Genomic DNA, 21,165 nt, shown 5'->3' with positions numbered 1-21,165 from the left:
AAACCTACCGAGTCAGCCCAGTGGATAACAGTATCCAAGATCAAGTCTGAAATCCAACTTTTGGAAGAATTGCCACTCTCCACTATTGTTCTTTAGTTTTATTCTTTCTTTCTTCTTCTGTATTATTCTATACGTATATGTAGACACAGAATTTCGATATAATTTATACTTTTTTAAGAATCACAGTTAATTTCATACCGTATATTTCCAGTTGGTCTCAAGGACGTTGAGGCTCGAGCGTGAGCAGTTCTGGAGATGACAGCCAAGGTGACAGGGCAGCTAGTTAGCGATAGCCCATGGTGGCTATGAGAGCTAACCATTGCGGACGTCGTGGAGCCTAAAACAACGTCAACCTAGAAACATAATGTGAAGCTTAAACGGTTCTGTGTTTCGTGTTACACTTGCGATAAAATGATGAATCGATTGGAAATATGATTGTTAGAAATCTGCCGTTTGTCTGTGGAGAGCCCCGTTTATATTGCTAAAGGCTAGGCGCTTGCTACATATCCGGGTGTACGTCCACCGGTAGAAGATAAATGCTAAAATCAATGCTTGCCTGTCCAATAGTAATTAGGGGCGAGGGAGGGCTTTCAGACCTGTCACTCAAACCACCGCGCCAGTAGAGATTTGATTCGCGAAGCATTTGCGGCGCTGCCGGTGGCTGAACATTAGTTCTCCGGTTGATGTTCTTTAAGTTCTTGTAAGAATATTTCAAGTTCAATTTCTACATAAATGTAAGATCATTTTATGCGTGATTATTTTGAGGGTTGTTTTAATATTAGCTAATTTACCAAACATGTTAAATTAGCGTGTCCCTGCACACTGAGCGCGCGTGTGTGTTTGTGTGTAACGTAAAAGTTATTAGGTAAATTACGTCGCATTCAGGTGTTAATTTTGCTCACAATTTGACTTATATGTGCCTATTTTGTGCGTTGTGGATGTCATCGAAGACCCATTTTCTACTGCTATCAGTGTGTTCTTTACGCAGACCTTGTGAGTAGGCCTATATGTGTGTGTGTGTGTGTGTGTGTGTGTGTGTGTGTGTGTGTGTGTGTGTGTGTGTGTGTGTGTGTGTGTGTGTGTGTGTGTGTGTGTGTGTGTGTGTGTGTGTGTGTGTGTGTGTTAGCGATGGATGAGAGGTCCCTTGTATACCACATAACGTCATAGATAATAAGGTTGCGTTTCGGTGTGTATTCGTGTGTTTGCCATTGCAGAAGTATACGATTTATCGGTTTTCTGGCAATATACGTTTTTAGCTGGTTTTTGGTTGATTGGGTGTTTTTTAGTCCATAATTGGGCTGGTAATTGCCAATCCGATCTGGCAACACATGCCTATATCTACACAAACGATACGCGATATAAAAGCTGAGACTCAAAGGAGACCAACGGGATCCTCATTTTGTGAGCTTATTTCGATTAACTAAATGTGAAGTAATAAGGTCAATAATATATATTTTCCAAGTCTCAAACAAATACCCACAACGTACTCAAATATATTCAAACTCGGTCACATTAGCTCTTTTTTTAACCCACTTTATTTGTTTTCGAACCATTTGACAACACTATTTTCAAATCCTTTCGCTTGATTTAAAGCCATTTAACATTTCTTTACGTCTTAAACTAGGTGGTTTTACTTATGAAACATGTTTTCAACCTCAGTTTGCACTACAGCACTCACCGCATTTTCTGCAGGAAATGCATTTTCTAGTTTCTAATTTGTTAAGATTATGTGGATAGACTTTGATTTAGCATGGCCTAACATGCTTGATGGACAGATATGGTTAGCGATAATTATACAATATGAAGCATAATAATAGCGATAGGCTAGCACCAATCAATTTTTATTCATTTTAAATGCTAAATGTGACGGGATGAGACGGTAATGTGGACATCCATCACATTACCACATAAGGCTTGTTTTGAGAGGTAGGCCTACTTATATTGTAATTAGGTGAGTGCTGCATGCAGCTCTCAATTGTTGTTCTTCAGTTGTATTCCTTCTTCTTCATTATTCTATACAAACTTTTTAGAGACAGAATTTCATCAATCCCTTTTGATTAATTTTAAATGCTAAATGGGAGGGGGTGAGACGCTGATGTTGACATCCATTACATTACCATATAAGGCTTGTTTTGAGAGGTTCTGAGATCCATGGTCTCCTTGACGACAGCATCACTGCCTCATTCAAGCGAGACGCCACGCGGACTGACTCACGCACGCTGCACGAAGTTGTCTTTGCTAGTTGTTGCTAATTGTTGCTAATTAATCGTGGGTTGATCATTATATCTACTTGACTGTACTTGTCGAAGAGGAAAGCAAACATGGGTGGCTGTTGCTCCAGACAGGTACAATTACATCTTAATCATGACTCTTAAATGTTACACCTTGCAATCTTTCCTTGAGGTTGCGATGGAAACCTTTCATCAAATTGTGAAACGTAATCAATATAATTATTGATCATGCATTTATGTAATAATCCCTATAAGTAACCCGATATTTACGGCCAACACTGAAACCTTATTTTAATAAATATTTTTTTAAAAACACATCTGGCCGCCAGCTTCTTATTTGTTGTTCTTTGAACACGTGTTAACGACCTGAACGTTCTGATGGCCGCAGGCTACATTGACCCGTTCTAATCGACCCCAAACTTTTCAACGGTAGTGTGTGTGTGTGTGTGTGTGTGTATATCTATCTATCTATCTATAGATAGATAGATATATCATACAGTACCGTTAAAAAGTCTAAATACATTTATACATGTATGATAACTTCTTGTGTTTCTTTCATTCATTCATTTTTGATACAATCATTTATAATAAATTTTCCCATCATCATTTAAATATCGTAATATTATAACTAATTCTCACGCCCCTTTCTTCAAACAGCCTGCCATGGAGGAAGATGGAGGAGAACCTGACCACCGCCCGGCCCCTTCTGTGGTTGCATCGCTGCCTCAGAAGAAACCCTCTTTTTTCCCCACTTTCCCATCCCTCCCCTCTTCTCGTTTCAACCCCACTGCATCTCTACCCTCTTCTCGTTTCTCCCCCACTGCATGCCTCCCCTCTTCTTGTGTCTCCCCCACTACATCTCTCCTCTCTTCTCGTTTCTCCCCCACTACATCCCTCCCGTATTCTTGTGTCTCCACCACTACATGCCTTCCAACTTCTCGCGTCTCCCCGACTACATCTTCCCCCTCTTCTCGTTTCACCCCCACTACATGTCTCCCCTCTTCTTGTGTCTCCCCTAATACATGCCTCCCCTCTTCTTGTGTCTCCCCCGCTACATGTCTCCCCTCTTCTTGTGTCTCCCCCAATACATGCCTCCCCCCTTCTTGTGTCTCCCCCACTACATGCCTCCCCTCTTCTTGTGTCTCCCCAACTACATGTTTCCCCACTTCTTGTGTCTCCCCCACTACATCCATCTCCTCTTCTCGTGTCTCCCCCACTACATGTCTCCCCTCTTCTTTTGTCTCCCCCACTACATGCCTCCCCTCTTCTTGTTTCTCCCCAACTACATGTTTCCCCACTTCTTGTGTCTCCCCCACTACATCCATCTCCTCTTCTCGTGTCTCCCCCACTACATGTCTCCCCTCTTCTTGTGTCTCCCCCACTACATGCCTCCCCTCTTCTTGTGTCTTCCCGACTACAGCTCTCCCCTATTCTTGTGTCTCCCCCACTACATCCCTCCCTGTTTCTCATCACCCCGCCTCTCTCTTCTCGTCCCCATCCTCCCCTGTTCCGTTCCCTGTTCCTGTTCTTCTGTCCTCTGGTATCTCCCCAATAACTGTGTCTCTTTCTCCCTCCCCCCCCTCCTCTCTCTCTCCAACAGGAATCCTGGACCTTCCAGATGTCATCACCCCCAGCAGCAGAGATGTCTCCTCCCCACCAGGACGGTCATCAGATGTCGGTGAGCAGAGCAGCAAAGGGACCTCAGAGGACACCACCCTGCCTGATGAGGATGTACTGGGGAATCAAATGTAGGTAACAAGTAGCATTAAGTTCACCGCCGGTGAAATTATGCCAAAAATGACTCATCCATGTTTCTAACTTTTCAATTTGCATTCCTGCTTTTTATTTGTCCTTAAAACATCAGCCCCCATCCTCAGTTGACCTTGATGAATGTGTGCGTTTCAGGGTACCTGCAGTAGCTGGGAGTGAGCTCAATGAGGTGGACCCCACTGGGCCTCCTGCCCAGACAACAGGTACTTTGAAGCAGTCCTCCATTGAGTAGACAGCATGTCCCACAGATCAACTATTATTGTCTTAACCGTGGTGGTGGTCGGTCCTCAGAGTTCTCCCGGCCTCGTCGCTTCTCATCTCTGCAGTGGTATGACAGCAGGAGCCAACCTTTGCTGATTGCATCAGGGAGATCCATCAGCACAGGATTGGACATCAGATAGAAATCGATGAATGAATGAGTCCGTTTTGCTTATACGTGACGTGACTATCCTCCTCATTGCTGTGTTTCCCTCTCTGTTCCCCTCGTCCCTGTGTGTTGCAGTCAGCCTCAGAGGGACGAGGTCAGCCGGCTGCGGGCCTCCTCTGGTAGGAGCAAGACCCAGCAACACCAGGAGGCCCTTGGGTAAGAGACAGGAAAGACATCTCTTGAGCTGGTTCTTTAGAGAATAAACATGAATACAACCAGCCTGTTTGGGGCCGCTGATGCCTTCACCCCCTTATAGTCCATAGTTTAAGGAGTTCTGGTTATATTTGTAGAGATTTACACTTTCCCAAACATTGGTTGTCTCTTCTTTAAAACCTAATCATCACGACTATATACTCCGGGCTGGTACATTGACTAATGATGTGTATGTGTTTTCTTCAGCTTGCCCAACATTGGAAACAGCTGCTTCCTGAACGCGTCCCTGCAGTGTCTCTACAGCCTGCCCTGCTTCTGCAGTGACATCACGGGGCAGGAGGACCTCTGGAGCCCCCGGAGAAGAACCAAGCTGAAGCTGCTGAGGTCCAGTAGAGATCCAGACCCTTAGCCCTCACACTAGAGAACCAGACCCTAAGCCCTCACACTAGAGGAGAACCAGACCCTTAGCCCTCACACCAGAGGAGAACCAGACCCTTAGCCCTCACACCAGAGGAGAACCAGACCCTTAGCCCTCACACTAGAGGAGAACCAGACTCTTAGCCCTCACACTAGAGGAGAACCAGAACCATAGCCCTCACAAACTACAGTACAGCTTGGACGATTTACTGACAAAGTGAATGCTCCACTGTACAATATTAAGTACAGTAGGTATACTAAATGCACTTGGTTTTTTTCTGATGCTGTTCTCCAGGTACTTGGGGGAGCTATATAAATCCCGGCAGGGTGAGGGCTCCTACAAAGGCAAGCGCCGGCTCCTTTGGTCCATCAAGAGCAGTCTGGCAGAGTTCAACGAGGAGTACGAGCATATCACTGAGCAGGTACAGCTGATGAGTCCTTATCTCTTGGCTTATGCGCTTGTTGAGGATTAAACACATGTCAACTGAACTTCTGGTTTCTGACAGGATGCTCATGAGTTCCTGCTCCTCCTCTTCATGAAGATGAAGATGGAAGGTGAGACACTGCAGGAGATCTCCACGTCACCCAGCTATATCTGCCCCGTCCAGAACTTTGAGTTCAGACTGCAGTGTGTACGCACATGCACCAGGTAACGCTTGACTTCATCGAACGTATTATTGTTGTCGCATAATACTACTATAGTTCCTCCATCATTGAATGATGGAAATCAGAGTCAATCAATGTTACGCCAACACTTTTGGCATCATGATCTGGTCTGCTGTGTTCAAATGGTGATTTTCTGTTCTCTGCCCGTCTTAAAAGCTGCGGTGACAAGGTCTTCCAGAAGGAGGAGCAGAACCACTTGTCCTTGGACCTCCACCCGTCGTTGATAGCTGGCCTCCAATTCTACTTCAAAGTCAGTACACCGTTGTGTTGGTGTGTCCGATTACGCTGGTCCACTGATACTCACAGAGCACTTTCCCTCAGCCTTCAGAGTTGGAGTGCACCTGCCGGCAGTGCTCTGGATGCCAGGCAACAGCGGTTCGGCATTTCCTCACTCTGCCCAGGTGAGCCATGAACTTGAGTCTGTTGTCTCCAATGTTGCCTTGAAGCAGACTTTTCATACGTACGGGCGCGTGTGTGCATGCAGCGATCGGACGATGAACCGTTTGTGTCCACAGAGTGTTACTCCTTCACATGAAGCGCTTCCACCACGACGGGGCACGGTTGAGGAAGGTGACCGATGCTGTCAGCGTTCCTCCATGGCTGTCTCTGGCCTCCCTCGTTGGAGAGCAGGGTGCTGCAGCTGGGATAGACCCACTGAGGTAAGAGATAAGGAAACAGACTACGACGGTAGGCAGTGCGTTGTGCTTCATGGAAACAGATTGGGCGGGTTGGGAGTGGTGGGCGTCATTGAAACAGAGTCAGATGAATCTAGATTGGTAATCCGGCCATAAGCTCCCCTGCCTCTTATAGAGGACCTCACGCAACCATTTTAGTGTTTAATTTACGATCCTCAATATGATTAATCATTATGTATGGAATGTGTTGTAGATCAAGTTATGGAGAGGGGGAAATCGCATCTGGAGCAAAACCAAGTGCAAACATGGGTAAGAAAAAAGTGATGGATTCCTATCTCATGCCCAACCGCTTGAGTTTTTCAGTTGTGTACAAAACAGGATTGTTGGTGTGTTTCTCAGCAGCAGTGGATCATCTTGACAGTGCAGGAGACAGGGACAGAGGTCTTCAGGAAGTTCATGGGGTGAGAGGGGCCAGGGAGAGAGCTGTAGTACACAGTGGGACAGAATATGGACAGATTCAAGTGATGATGCAACAGAGAAGCCCCAAGTGTTTTTTACACTGGCACTATGCCCGTCTTATTTGAAACTTTTTCCCGGCATTGGCGTTTTTGCACTTGTAAACAGTTAATGGGGTTTGTAGCCTACATTCAGACGCAGTCTACTCATTCTTGCGTGCGAGTGGCTTAAATAAAATTAAAACATTCCGAGTATGCAAATTATTCTAAAGATGTCTACGTGCGTAGCCCCGCCTGCTCCAATGAACAAGAAAGCCGGCTCTTTGAAGGCTTTACACAGGCAGGACAGTGAAACTAACATCTGCCAAGCAGCGACCGTACCTGCTTGGCAGTGTAAAAATGCTTAGGGTTAGGGTTAGGTTCTCTGACAAATGAATCCTGTTTCTCTACAGAAGGATCACAGCAACCAGAGCACCTACCGTCTGTCGGGGATGGTCTCTCACCTCGGGGAGAGCATCAACACCGGTAACTAAAGCTTTTATAGTAAAGAATGTACATCTGTACCTGACACACGCGTCAGACACTAGACCCGTCCCACGCTGGGGGACAGTAAGGTAATGGATGTCTTGTGTCCCCCAGGCCACTACGTCAGTGACGTAGCTCGAGAGGACGGCGCCGGATGGTTGACCCTCAACGACGCCCGTGTGACGCCCGCGGAGACGCCGGTCCTGAGGACCAGAGAGAAGACCGCCTACATGTTGTTTTACGTCCTAAGGTGATACTTTAAACGTTACTCTCTACAACAGCCAATGCTTCTTTTAGACTCAGACTGTTTTACTCACTGAACTTACTGAAACACTGACTCCTGCTCGTCTTCTTCCACCAGTGGAGCAGAAGAGGGAAGCCATGTCCCACTGGCTCAGAACCAGGAGCCATCTGGAGCTGAGAGGGACTGACACCTGTGAGGCCCAGGAGAGCGCTTGATTGGTGGCAGAGTTCCCGTTGTCCGGTAATTACCGGTCTTTGACCGGAAAAAAATGAGGAGGACCGAAAATCCTAAATGTCTCCGGTCAGAATGACCGATTGGAAATAAGGCCCCGTCCACACGGAGCCGAAACGGGCGAAAACGATCCGGTTTCGTTTTATGCTTAATGTTCAAGGTGCTGGTTCTCCACAGAAAAAAGTGGAGCGCATCAACCCTGCGCTCATACAGCATGCGCGCTGTATACAAACATTCAGTCACGAGGAGATTCAACCATTGAGCAGAACAAAATTGAGCAGGTCCTATGTTCCCGGTTTTCCCCAAAAAGGGTCCTATGTTCCCCTGTAGCCATACATACCGGGGAACATAGGACCCTTTTCCCAGAAAAGGGTCCTATGTTCCCCGCAATCTATCAATCTTTAAAAATATTTAAACTTTGACGCGGCATTCGCGTAATGACAGCCAATCGTCGTTCAACAGAGTGACATGTCTAACGTAACAGCCAATCAGCGTTCAACCGGCCAACTCAGTGCAGTGCAGTCCGGGGTGAACTGCAGCAAGGAGGAGAAAGTGATTGTTGCCGTTTGCGACTCCCGGAGCTCTTTATATAATAGTATATAATATAATTGTATAATAATATCACGGCCAAAAGCTCTGTGCGCCTCCGGATGGCCGTAACGCGGGAAGCTCTCGTGGGGATTGGGCTTCTCGGGGTTTGTTTACCGGCGTATGAATATACTGCGTCAGGTTCTCCGACGTCTCTCCCTCTTCCACAAAAGGTAAAGACATGCAATGGTAGTTATCTCGGCCGGAATTTGGCAGTAATGGTGGAAAAAGTAACAGACCGGGGAACATAGAACCCCTTTTTAAAAAAAGGGTCCTATGTTCCCCGGTCACATACATATCGGGGAACATAGGACCCTTTTTTGGGAAAAGCAGGGAACATAGGACCCTTTTTGAAAAAAAGGGTCCTATGTTCCCCAGTCTCATACAAAGAGGGGAACATAGGACTCGGGGAACATAGACACGCTCCCCTATAGACTACCGTAGGTTTATGAACTAAACGGCGGCAAGCTAGCGAAAGCCGGCGGCAAGCTTTGCGGAGTACCGGTATTTAACAACAATGGCGAATCAAAATATGATCACACACTTCTTCTTTATATAGCCTGCCTATCATTTTTTTTAAGTGCAATAAACACGGACAATATCCGACCGTTTTTTTCCCAATTTGACCGGTAAAATTAAACCTTCCCGGTCACATGACCGGCACCAATTTCTTCTAGCGGAAACACTGATTGGTGGTGCCTCTACAGCCCGCTCTGGGGGCCACACCCTGCAGCCCCCCTCTACAGCTGAGGCCCACCTTTAAACGCCCCCCTAGGGGCCACACCCTGAAGCCCCCCTCTACATCCCCCCCTAGGGGCCACACCCTGAAGCCCCCCTCTACATCCCCCCTAGGGGCCACACCCTGAAGCCCCCCTCTACATCCCCCCTAGGGGCCACACCCTGATGCCCCCCTCTAGGGGACCTGAGGCCCCTCTCTACACCCCCCTCTGGGGGCCACACCCTGCGTCCCCCTTCTACAGCCCCCTCTAGGGGCTAACCAACCCCCTCTACACCCCCCTCTCGGGGCCCTGCGGCCCACCTCTTTGGACTTTAAGGCTGATCATAATGAGGATCACTTTATTTTTATTTTGTATCATAATAATGAGGAGCATATTCATATTATGTATAATAATAATGCTGAGGATCATCTTATTATGAATAATAATGTCATTATGTGATCCTTTTTATTATTATGCATGTATAATAATAATAATGAGGATAACATTATTATGTACAATAATAATGCTGAGGATCAAATTATGTGTATAATAATAATATGATAATTATGTATAATATATAATATAATAGCACTATATATAATGTAACTATAAAAATAAGATCCCTGTGGAACTAATATATGATTATTGAGCTCTGGTTTTCATTCAATTTCGTTTAAATAAATGTGTTTATTGTATAAATAGTAAAATAACAATTAAAATGTTCATGATATTAATAATTTCAATCAAATCAATAATAAGATATCACCAGAGTATATAATAATAATATATGTCATCAATAACCCCACACATAAAACAGTCAGACACCATTTCAACCTTCAAGTCACAACAACGTCTAACTGTTCACTGTTTTTATTTTTTTATTTCTTATTGCTTATGTTTATTTATTTATTTATTTATTTATTTTTTCCACAATGTCTTGCTTTTTAAAAAATGTATGATGACTATATGCTCTGTAAGGTGACCTTGGGTGTCTTGAAAGGCGCCTCTAAATTAAATGTATTATTATTATTATTATAAATGCGTTTACTTGCTACTAATCCCCTGTGTTTGGTCCGCTTCCTCAGTCTCCAGTCTCACCCTTTAATCACATCAACCACATAAGGTTTACATCGTCCACAGCTCAGCATTGTTTGAGCAGTAGATTTGAGGAACATCCAAACAACAAACACTTGATATGGATCATTTGCTTGGCGAGTCTGACTTAAAAAATGTATTTGCACTCATTTAAAGTTTTTAAGTTACTGTTAAGACAGCATCCTCAGAATTAATGGATATTAACGGCAGGAGAGGAAGAATTGTTTTGGTCTATCCAGAGCCGAATAACAGAGTTCAGGTAAAGAAAGGTGTCACTTCTCTATGTAGTCCTACTCAAGAACAGAGAGTTCAGGTAAAGAAAGTGGTTTCAATCAGGTTGGTCTTCCTCTTTATAGTGCCATATAATGTGACTAATATTAATATAATGTTACATGACCAAGCCAAGTAAGTTCAACTGTTGCTTGTTCATGAATAACAAAAACTGACACTAATAAATCAAAAAGACCCTTCATGAAGATTGGGCAAACCAAACTGTCAAATGAGCTGTTCATTAGACAATTACTTCACATTATATTTTTTTTGCTTGGTTGACATTTTACTATTTTCTATAAATAGATAATATATACATTTTTACAAATGCTAGTTTCAACTATGTTGATCGAATATGGTCTAAATCAAACCTACCGAGTCAGCCCAGTGGATAACACTATCCAAGATCAAGTCTGAAATCCAACTTTTGGAAGAATTGCCACTCTCCACTATTGTTCTTTAGTTTTATTCTTTCTTTCTTCTTCTGTATTATTCTATACGTATATGTAGACACAGAATTTCGATATAATTTATACTTTTTTAAGAATCACAGTTAATTTCATCAAGTATATTTCCAGTTGGTCTCAAGGACGTTGAGGCTCGAGCGTGAGCAGTTCTGGAGATGACAGCCAAGGTGACAGGGCGGCTAGTTAGCGATAGCCCATGGTGGCTATGAGAGCTAACCATTGCGGACGTCGTGGAGCCTAAAACAACGTCAACCTAGAAACATAATGTGAAGCTTAAACGGTTCTGTGTTTCGTGTTACACTTGCGATAAAATGATGAATCGATTGGAAATATGATTGTTAGAAATCTGCCGTTTGTCTGTGGAGAGCCCCGTTTATATTGCTAAAGGCTAGGCGCTTGCTACATATCCGGGTGTACGTCCACCGGTAGAAGATAAATGCTAAAATCAATGCTTGCCTGTCCAATAGTAATTAGGGGCGAGGGAGGGCTTTCAGACCTGTCACTCAAACCACCGCGCCAGTAGAGATTTGATTCGCGAAGCATTTGCGGCGCTGCCGGTGGCTGAACATTAGTTCTCCGGTTGATGTTCTTTAAGTTCTTGTAAGAATATTTCAAGTTCAATTTCTACATAAATGTAAGATCATTTTATGCGTGATTATTTTGAGGGTTGTTTTAATATTAGCTAATTTACCAAACATGTTAAATTAGCGTGTCCCTGCACACTGAGCGCGCGTGTGTGTTTGTGTGTAACGTAAAAGTTATTAGGTAAATTACGTCGCATTCAGGTGTTAATTTTGCTCACAATTTGACTTATATGTGCCTATTTTGTGCGTTGTGGATGTCATCGAAGACCCATTTTCTACTGCTATCAGTGTGTTCTTTACGCAGACCTTGTGAGTAGGCCTATATGTGTGTGTGTGTGTGTGTGTGTGTGTGTGTGTGTGTGTGTGTGTGTGTGTGTGTGTGTGTGTGTGTGTGTGTGTGTGTGTGTGTGTGTGTGTTAGCGATGGATGAGAGGTCCCTTGTATACCACATAACGTCATAGATAATAAGGTTGCGTTTCGGTGTGTATTCGTGTGTTTGCCATTGCAGAAGTATACGATTTATCGGTTTTCTGGCAATATACGTTTTTAGCTGGTTTTTGGTTGATTGGGTGTTTTTTAGTCCATAATTGGGCTGGTAATTGCCAATCCGATCTGGCAACACATGCCTATATCTACACAAACGATACGCGATATAAAAGCTGAGACTCAAAGGAGACCAACGGGATCCTCATTTTGTGAGCTTATTTCGATTAACTAAATGTGAAGTAATAAGGTCAATAATATATATTTTCCAAGTCTCAAACAAATACCCACAACGTACTCAAATATATTCAAACTCGGTCACATTAGCTCTTTTTTTAACCCACTTTATTTGTTTTCGAACCATTTGACAACACTATTTTCAAATCCTTTCGCTTGATTTAAAGCCATTTAACATTTCTTTACGTCTTAAACTAGGTGGTTTTACTTATGAAACATGTTTTCAACCTCAGTTTGCACTACAGCACTCACCGCATTTTCTGCAGGAAATGCATTTTCTAGTTTCTAATTTGTTAAGATTATGTGGATAGACTTTGATTTAGCATGGCCTAACATGCTTGATGGACAGATATGGTTAGCGATAATTATACAATATGAAGCATAATAATAGCGATAGGCTAGCACCAATCAATTTTTATTCATTTTAAATGCTAAATGTGACGGGATGAGACGTAATGTGGACATCCATCACATTACCACATAAGGCTTGTTTTGAGAGGTAGGCCTACTTATATTGTAATTAGGTGAGTGCTGCATGCAGCTCTCAATTGTTGTTCTTCAGTTGTATTCCTTCTTCTTCATTATTCTATACAAACTTTTTAGAGACAGAATTTCATCAATCCCTTTTGATTAATTTTAAATGCTAAATGGGAGGGGATGAGACGCTGATGTTGACATCCATTACATTACCATATAAGGCTTGTTTTGAGAGGTTCTGAGATCCATGGTCTCCTTGACGACAGCATCACTGCCTCATTCAAGCGAGACGCCACGCGGACTGACTCACGCACGCTGCACGAAGTTGTCTTTGCTAGTTGTTGCTAATTGTTGCTAATTAATCGTGGGTTGATCATTATATCTACTTGACTGTACTTGTCGAAGAGGAAAGCAAACATGGGTGGCTGTTGCTCCAGACAGGTACAATTACATCTTAATCATGACTCTTAAATGTTACACCTTGCAATCTTTCCTTGAGGTTGCGATGGAAACCTTTCATCAAATTGTGAAACGTAATCAATATAATTATTGATCATGCATTTATGTAATAATCCCTATAAGTAACCCGATATTTACGGCCAACACTGAAACCTTATTTTAATAAATATTTTTTTAAAAACACATCTGGCCGCCAGCTTCTTATTTGTTGTTCTTTGAACACGTGTTAACGACCTGAACGTTCTGATGGCCGCAGGCTACATTGACCCGTTCTAATCGACCCCAAACTTTTCAACGGTAGTGTGTGTGTGTGTATATCTATCTATCTATCTATATATAGATAGATATATCATACAGTACCGTTAAAAAGTCTAAATACATATATACATGTATGATAACTTCTTGTGTTTCTTTCATTCATTCATTTTTGATACAATCATTTATAATAAATTTTCCCATCATCATTTAAATATCGTAATATTATAACTAATTCTCACGCCCCTTTCTTCAAACAGCCTGCCATGGAGGAAGATGGAGGAGAACCTGACCACCGCCCGGCCCCTTCTGTGGTTGCATCGCTGCCTCAGAAGAAACCCTCTTTTTTCCCCACTTTCCCATCCCTCCCCTCTTCTCGTTTCAACCCCACTGCATCTCTACCCTCTTCTCGTTTCTCCCCCACTGCATGCCTCCCCTCTTCTTGTGTCTCCCCCACTACATCTCTCCTCTCTTCTCGTTTCTCCCCCACTACATCCCTCCCGTATTCTTGTGTCTCCACCACTACATGCCTTCCAACTTCTCGCGTCTCCCCGACTACATCTTCCCCCTCTTCTCGTTTCACCCCCACTACATGTCTCCCCTCTTCTTGTGTCTCCCCTAATACATGCCTCCCCTCTTCTTGTGTCTCCCCCGCTACATGTCTCCCCTCTTCTTGTGTCTCCCCCAATACATGCCTCCCCCCTTCTTGTGTCTCCCCCACTACATGCCTCCCCTCTTCTTGTGTCTCCCCAACTACATGTTTCCCCACTTCTTGTGTCTCCCCCACTACATCCATCTCCTCTTCTCGTGTCTCCCCCACTACATGTCTCCCCTCTTCTTGTGTCTCCCCCACTAAATGCCTCCCCTCTTCTTGTGTCTCCCCAACTACATGTTTCCCCACTTCTTGTGTCTCCCCCACTACATCCATCTCCTCTTCTCGTGTCTCCCCCACTACATGTCTCCCCTCTTCTTGTGTCTCCCCCACTACATGCCTCCCCTCTTCTTGTGTCTTCCCGACTACAGCTCTCCCCTATTCTTGTGTCTCCCCCACTACATCCCTCCCTGTTTCTCATCACCCCGCCTCTCTCTTCTCGTCCCCATCCTCCCCTGTTCCGTTCCCTGTTCCTGTTCTTCTGTCCTCTGGTATCTCCCCAATAACTGTGTCTCTTTCTCCCTCCCCCCCCTCCTCTCTCTCTCCAACAGGAATCCTGGACCTTCCAGATGTCATCACCCCCAGCAGCAGAGATGTCTCCTCCCCACCAGGACGGTCATCAGATGTCGGTGAGCAGAGCAGCAAAGGGACCTCAGAGGACACCACCCTGCCTGATGAGGATGTACTGGGGAATCAAATGTAGGTAACAAGTAGCATTAAGTTCACCGCCGGTGAAATTATGCCAAAAATGACTCATCCATGTTTCTAACTTTTCAATTTGCATTCCTGCTTTTTATTTGTCCTTAAAACATCAGCCCCCATCCTCAGTTGACCTTGATGAATGTGTGCGTTTCAGGGTACCTGCAGTAGCTGGGAGTGAGCTCAATGAGGTGGACCCCACTGGGCCTCCTGCCCAGACAACAGGTACTTTGAAGCAGTCCTCCATTGAGTAGACAGCATGTCCCACAGATCAACTATTATTGTCTTAACCGTGGTGGTGGTCGGTCCTCAGAGTTCTCCCGGCCTCGTCGCTTCTCATCTCTGCAGTGGTATGACAGCAGGAGCCAACCTTTGCTGATTGCATCAGGGAGATCCATCAGCACAGGATTGGACATCAGATAGAAATCGATGAATGAATGAGTCCGTTTTGCTTATACGTGACGTGACTATCCTCCTCATTGCTGTGTTTCCCTCTCTGTTCCCCTCGTCCCTGTGTGTTGCAGTCAGCCTCAGAGGGACGAGGTCAGCCGGCTGCGGGCCTCCTCTGGTAGGAGCAAGACCCAGCAACACCAGGAGGCCCTTGGGTAAGAGACAGGAAAGACATCTCTTGAGCTGGTTCTTTAGAGAATAAACATGAATACAACCAGCCTGTTTGGGGCCGCTGATGCCTTCACCCCCTTATAGTCCATAGTTTAAGGAGTTCTGGTTATATTTGTAGAGATTTACACTTTCCCAAACATTGGTTGTCTCTTCTTTAAAACCTAATCATCACGACTATATACTCCGGGCTGGTACATTGACTAATGATGTGTATGTGTTTTCTTCAGCTTGCCCAACATTGGAAACAGCTGCTTCCTGAACGCGTCCCTGCAGTGTCTCTACAGCCTGCCCTGCTTCTGCAGTGACATCACGGGGCAGGAGGACCTCTGGAGCCCCCGGAGAAGAACCAAGCTGAAGCTGCTGAGGTCCAGTAGAGATCCAGACCCTTAGCCCTCACACTAGAGAACCAGACCCTAAGCCCTCACACTAGAGGAGAACCAGACCCTTAGCCCTCACACCAGAGGAGAACCAGACCCTTAGCCCTCACACCAGAGGAGAACCAGACCCTTAGCCCTCACACTAGAGGAGAACCAGACCCTTAGCCCTCACACTAGAGGAGAACCAGAACCATAGCCCTCACAAACTACAGTACAGCTTGGACGATTTACTGACAAAGTGAATGCTCCACTGTACAATATTAAGTACAGTAGGTATACTAAATGCACTTGGTTTTTTTCTGATGCTGTTCTCCAGGTACTTGGGGGAGCTATATAAATCCCGGCAGGGTGAGGGCTCCTACAAAGGCAAGCGCCGGCTCCTTTGGTCCATCAAGAGCAGTCTGGCAGAGTCCAACGAGGAGTACGAGCATATCACTGAGCAGGTACAGCTGATGAGTCCTTATCTCTTGGCTTATGCGCTTGTTGAGGATTAAACACATGTCAACTGAACTTCTGGTTTCTGACAGGATGCTCATGAGTTCCTGCTCCTCCTCTTCATGAAGATGAAGATGGAAGGTGAGACACTGCAGGAGATCTCCACGTCACCCAGCTATATCTGCCCCGTCCAGAACTTTGAGTTCAGACTGCAGTGTGTACGCACCTGCACCAGGTAACGCTTGACTTCATCGAACGTATTATTGTTGTCGCATAATACTACTATAGTTCCTCCATCATTGAATGATGGAAATCAGAGTCAATCAATGTTACGCCAACACTTTTGGCATCATGATCTGGTCTGCTGTGTTCAAATGGTGATTTTCTGTTCTCTGCCCGTCTTAAAAGCTGCGGTGACAAGGTCTTCCAGGAGGAGGAGCAGAACCACTTGTCCTTGGACCTCCACCCGTCGTTGATAGCTGGCCTCCAATTCTACTTCAAAGTCAGTACACCGTTGTGTTGGTGTGTCCGATTACGCTGGTCCACTGATACTCACAGAGCACTTTCCCTCAGCCTTCAGAGTTGGAGTGCACCTGCCGGCAGTGCTCTGGATGCCAGGCAACAGCGGTTCGGCATTTCCTCACTCTGCCCAGGTGAGCCATGAACTTGAGTCTGTTGTCTCCAATGTTGCCTTGAAGCAGACTTTTCATACGTACGGGCGCGTGTGTGCATGCAGCGATCGGACGATGAACCGTTTGTGTCCACAGAGTGTTACTCCTTCACATGAAGCGCTTCCACCACGACGGGGCACGGTTGAGGAAGGTGACCGATGCTGTCAGCGTTCCTCCATGGCTGTCTCTGGCCTCCCTCGTTGGAGAGCAGGGTGCTGCAGCTGGGATAGACCCACTGAGGTAAGAGATAAGGAAACAGACTACGACGGTAGGCAGTGCGTTGTGCTTCGTGGAAACAGATTGGGCGGGTTGGGAGTGGTGGGCGTCATTGAAACAGAGTCAGATGAATCTAGATTGGTAATCCGGCCATAAGCTCCCCTGCCTCTTATAGAGGACCTCACGCAACCATTTTAGTGTTTAATTTACGATCCTCAATATGATTAATCATTATGTATGGAATGTGTTGTAGATCAAGTTATGGAGAGGGGGAAATCGCATCTGGAGCAAAACCAAGTGCAAACATGGGTAAGAAAAAAGTGATGGATTCCTATCTCATGCCCAACCGCTTGAGTTTTTCAGTTGTGTACAAAACAGGATTGTTGGTGTGTTTCTCAGCAGCAGTGGATCATCTTGACAGTGCAGGAGACAGGGACAGAGGTCTTCAGGAAGTTCATGGGGTGAGAGGGGCCAGGGAGAGAGCTGTAGTACACAGTGGGACAGAATATGGACAGATTCAAGTGATGATGCAACAGAGAAGCCCCAAGTGTTTTTTACACTGGCACTATGCCCGTCTTATTTGAAACTTTTTCCCGGCATTGGCGTTTTTGCACTTGTAAACAGTTAATGGGGTTTGTAGCCTACATTCAGACGCAGTCTACTCATTCTTGCGTGCGAGTGGCTTAAATAAAATTAAAACATTCCGAGTATGCAAATTATTCTAAAGATGTCTACGTGCGTAGCCCCGCCTGCTCCAATGAACAAGAAAGCCGGCTCTTTGAAGGCTTTACACAGGCAGGACAGTGAAACTAACATCTGCCAAGCAGCGACCGTACCTGCTTGGCAGTGTAAAAATGCTTAGGGTTAGGGTTAGGTTCTCTGACAAATGAATCCTGTTTCTCTACAGAAGGATCACAGCAACCAGAGCACCTACCGTCTGTCGGGGATGGTCTCTCACCTCGGGGAGAGCATCAACACCGGTAACTAAAGCTTTTATAGTAAAGAATGTACATCTGTACCTGACACACGCGTCAGACACTAGACCCGTCCCACGCTGGGGGACAGTAAGGTAATGGATGTCTTGTGTCCCCCAGGCCACTACGTCAGTGACGTAGCTCGAGAGGACGGCGCCGGATGGTTGACCCTCAACGACGCCCGTGTGACGCCCGCGGAGACGCCGGTCCTGAGGACCAGAGAGAAGACCGCCTACATGTTGTTTTACGTCCTAAGGTGATACTTTAAACGTTACTCTCTACAACAGCCAATGCTTCTTTTAGACTCAGACTGTTTTACTCACTGAACTTACTGAAACACTGACTCCTGCTCGTCTTCTTCCACCAGTGGAGCAGAAGAGGGAAGCCATGTCCCACTGGCTCAGAACCAGGAGCCATCTGGAGCTGAGAGGGACTGACACCTGTGAGGCCCAGGAGAGCGCTTGATTGGTGGCAGAGTTCCCGTTGTCCGGTAATTACCGGTCTTTGACCGGAAAAAAATGAGGAGGACCGAAAATCCTAAATGTCTCCGGTCAGAATGACCGATTGGAAATAAGGCCCCGTCCACACGGAGCCGAAACGGGCGAAAACGATCCGGTTTCGTTTTATGCTTAATGTTCAAGGTGCTGGTTCTCCACAGAAAAAAGTGGAGCGCATCAACCCTGCGCTCATACAGCATGCGCGCTGTATACAAACATTCAGTCACGAGGAGATTCAACCATTGAGCAGAACAAAATTGAGCAGGTCCTATGTTCCCGGTTTTCCCCAAAAAGGGTCCTATGTTCCCCTGTAGCCATACATACCGGGGAACATAGGACCCTTTTCCCAGAAAAGGGTCCTATGTTCCCCGCAATCTATCAATCTTTAAAAATATTTAAACTTTGACGCGGCATTCGCGTAATGACAGCCAATCGTCGTTCAACAGAGTGACATGTCTAACGTAACAGCCAATCAGCGTTCAACCGGCCAACTCAGTGCAGTGCAGTCCGGGGTGAACTGCAGCAAGGAGGAGAAAGTGATTGTTGCCGTTTGCGACTCCCGGAGCTCTTTATATAATAGTATATAATATAATTGTATAATAATATCACGGCCAAAAGCTCTGTGCGCCTCCGGATGGCCGTAACGCGGGAAGCTCTCGTGGGGATTGGGCTTCTCGGGGTTTGTTTACCGGCGTATGAATATACTGCGTCAGGTTCTCCGACGTCTCTCCCTCTTCCACAAAAGGTAAAGACATGCAATGGTAGTTATCTCGGCCGGAATTTGGCAGTAATGGTGGAAAAAGTAACAGACCGGGGAACATAGAACCCCTTTTTAAAAAAAGGGTCCTATGTTCCCCGGTCACATACATATCGGGGAACATAGGACCCTTTTTTGGGAAAAGCAGGGAACATAGGACCCTTTTTGAAAAAAAGGGTCCTATGTTCCCCAGTCTCATACAAAGAGGGGAACATAGGACTCGGGGAACATAGACACGCTCCCCTATAGACTACCGTAGGTTTATGAACTAAACGGCGGCAAGCTAGCAAAAGCCGGCGGCAAGCTTTGCGGAGTACCGGTATTTAACAACAATGGCGAATCAAAATATGATCACACACTTCTTCTTTATATAGCCTGCCTATCATTTTTTTTAAGTGCAATAAACACGGACAATATCCGACCGTTTTTTTCCCAATTTGACCGGTAAAATTAAACCTTCCCGGTCACATGACCGGCACCAATTTCTTCTAGCGGAAACACTGATTGGTGGTGCCTCTACAGCCCGCTCTGGGGGCCACACCCTGCAGCCCCCCTCTACAGCTGAGGCCCACCTTTAAACGCCCCCCTAGGGGCCACACCCTGAAGCCCCCCTCTACATCCCCCCCTAGGGGCCACACCCTGAAGCCCCCCTCTACATCCCCCCTAGGGGCCACACCCTGAAGCCCCCCTCTACATCCCCCCTAGGGGCCACACCCTGATGCCCCCCTCTAGGGGACCTGAGGCCCCTCTCTACACCCCCCTCTGGGGGCCACACCCTGCGTCCCCCTTCTACAGCCCCCTCTAGGGGCTAACCAACCCCCTCTACACCCCCCTCTCGGGGCCCTGCGGCCCACCTCTTTGGACTTTAAGGCTGATCATAATGAGGATCACTTTATTTTTATTTTGTATCATAATAATGAGGAGCATATTCATATTATGTATAATAATAATGCTGAGGATCATCTTATTATGAATAATAATGTCATTATGTGATCCTTTTTATTATTATGCATGTATAATAATAATAATGAGGATAACATTATTATGTACAATAATAATGCTGAGGATCAAATTATGTGTATAATAATAATATGATAATTATGTATAATATATAATATAATAGCACTATATATAATGTAACTATAAAAATAAGATCCCTGTGGAACTAATATATGATTATTGAGCTCTGGTTTTCATTCAATTTCGTTTAAATAAATGTGTTTATTGTATAAATAGTAAAATAACAATTAAAATGTTCATGATATTAATAATTTCAATCAAATCAATAATAAGATATCACCAGAGTATATAATAATAATATATGTCATCAATAACCCCACACATAAAACAGTCAGACACCATTTCAACCTTCAAGTCACAACAACGTCTAACTGTTCACTGTTTTGATTTTTTTTATTTTTTTATTTCTTATTGCTTATGTTTATTTATTTATTTATTTATTTATTTTTTCCTCAATGTCTTGCTTTTTAAAAAATGTATGATGACTATATGCTCTGTAAGGTGACCTTGGGTGTCTTGAAAGGCGCCTCTAAATTAAATGTATTATTATTATTATTATAAATGCGTTTACTTGCTACTAATCCCCTGTGTTTGGTCCGCTTCCTCTGTCTCCAGTCTCACCCTTTAATCACATCAACCACATAAGGTTTACATCGTCCACAGCTCAGCATTGTTTGAGCAGTAGATTTGAGGAACATCCAAACAACAAACACTTGATATGGATCATTTGCTTGGCGAGTCTGACTTAAAAAATGTATTTGCACTCATTTAAAGTTTTTCAGTTACTGTTAAGACAGCATCCTCAGAATTAATGGATATTAACGGCAGGAGAGGAAGAATTGTTTTGGTCTATCCAGA

At 45.0% G+C, this 21,165-nt stretch overlaps 3 protein-coding genes across 6 annotated transcripts; all 3 read left to right on the top strand.

Moving 5' to 3' along the window:
* Nucleotides 1-3,430: 3,430 nt before the first annotated feature.
* Nucleotides 3,431-5,758, top strand: LOC115535219 (ubiquitin carboxyl-terminal hydrolase 37-like). Its single transcript, XM_030346236.1, has 7 exons — nucleotides 3,431-3,979; nucleotides 4,137-4,204; nucleotides 4,293-4,329; nucleotides 4,504-4,584; nucleotides 4,828-4,965; nucleotides 5,294-5,420; nucleotides 5,505-5,758. Coding segments are annotated over exons 1-7 (600 nt in total). The 5' UTR covers nucleotides 3,431-3,977; the 3' UTR covers nucleotides 5,652-5,758.
* Nucleotides 5,759-5,770: 12 nt separating this feature from the next.
* Nucleotides 5,771-10,115, top strand: LOC115535218 (uncharacterized). Of its 4 annotated transcripts, none has more exons than XR_003974421.1 (8): nucleotides 5,771-5,914; nucleotides 5,986-6,065; nucleotides 6,180-6,323; nucleotides 6,553-6,760; nucleotides 7,207-7,279; nucleotides 7,394-7,529; nucleotides 7,641-7,763; nucleotides 9,020-10,115. XR_003974421.1 is itself a non-coding variant. In XM_030346235.1 (8 exons), the coding sequence occupies exons 3-8, from the start codon at nucleotides 6,196-6,198 to the stop codon at nucleotides 7,708-7,710; spliced, it is 522 nt and encodes a 173-aa protein (XP_030202095.1). In that variant the 5' UTR covers nucleotides 5,771-5,914; nucleotides 5,986-6,065; nucleotides 6,180-6,195; the 3' UTR covers nucleotides 7,711-8,079. The 4 variants fall into 4 exon arrangements, 3 of the variants coding, with proteins under 3 accessions (XP_030202095.1, XP_030202094.1, XP_030202093.1); XM_030346235.1 differs by lacking the exon at nucleotides 9,020-10,115 and having other exon boundaries at nucleotides 6,553-6,608; nucleotides 6,702-6,760; nucleotides 7,641-8,079; XM_030346234.1 differs by lacking the exon at nucleotides 9,020-10,115 and having other exon boundaries at nucleotides 6,553-6,608; nucleotides 6,699-6,760; nucleotides 7,641-8,079.
* A 4,209-nt stretch (nucleotides 10,116-14,324) lies between these two features.
* On the top strand, nucleotides 14,325-18,839 carry LOC115536088 (ubiquitin carboxyl-terminal hydrolase 37). The gene is made up of 15 exons (XM_030347743.1): nucleotides 14,325-14,739; nucleotides 14,897-14,964; nucleotides 15,053-15,089; nucleotides 15,264-15,344; nucleotides 15,588-15,725; nucleotides 16,054-16,180; nucleotides 16,265-16,407; nucleotides 16,581-16,674; nucleotides 16,746-16,825; nucleotides 16,940-17,083; nucleotides 17,313-17,368; nucleotides 17,459-17,520; nucleotides 17,967-18,039; nucleotides 18,154-18,289; nucleotides 18,401-18,839. Coding segments are annotated over exons 1-15 (1,311 nt in total). The 5' UTR covers nucleotides 14,325-14,737; the 3' UTR covers nucleotides 18,471-18,839.
* The last annotated feature ends 2,326 nt before the right edge of the window (nucleotides 18,840-21,165 follow it).

Source organism: Gadus morhua, chromosome 22 (assembly GCF_902167405.1).
Source record: "Gadus morhua chromosome 22, gadMor3.0, whole genome shotgun sequence".
Classification (NCBI taxonomy): Eukaryota; Metazoa; Chordata; class Actinopteri; order Gadiformes; family Gadidae; genus Gadus; species Gadus morhua.
Note: the sequence above shows the minus strand (reverse complement) of the source record. Positions and strands in the feature narration are given on the sequence as shown.

Excerpts from the sequence above, each read along its gene's own strand:
- LOC115535219 (XM_030346236.1), top strand. Across the intron at positions 4,585-4,827 it reads CAACACCAGGAGGCCCTTGG|CTTGCCCAACATTGGAAACA; the intron begins GTAAGAGACAGG and ends TGTTTTCTTCAG. Across the intron at positions 4,966-5,293 it reads ACCAAGCTGAAGCTGCTGAG|GTACTTGGGGGAGCTATATA; the intron begins GTCCAGTAGAGA and ends GCTGTTCTCCAG.
- LOC115535218 (XM_030346233.1), top strand. The coding sequence starts at position 6,196 with ATGAAGCGCTTCCACCACGACGGGGCACGGTTGAGGAAGGTGACCGAT. Across the intron at positions 6,761-7,206 it reads GTCTTCAGGAAGTTCATGGG|AAGGATCACAGCAACCAGAG; the intron begins GTGAGAGGGGCC and ends GTTTCTCTACAG. Across the intron at positions 7,530-7,640 it reads ATGTTGTTTTACGTCCTAAG|TGGAGCAGAAGAGGGAAGCC; the intron begins GTGATACTTTAA and ends TTCTTCCACCAG.
- LOC115536088 (XM_030347743.1), top strand. Across the intron at positions 16,826-16,939 it reads CATTTCCTCACTCTGCCCAG|AGTGTTACTCCTTCACATGA; the intron begins GTGAGCCATGAA and ends TTGTGTCCACAG. Across the intron at positions 17,084-17,312 it reads GCTGGGATAGACCCACTGAG|ATCAAGTTATGGAGAGGGGG; the intron begins GTAAGAGATAAG and ends AATGTGTTGTAG.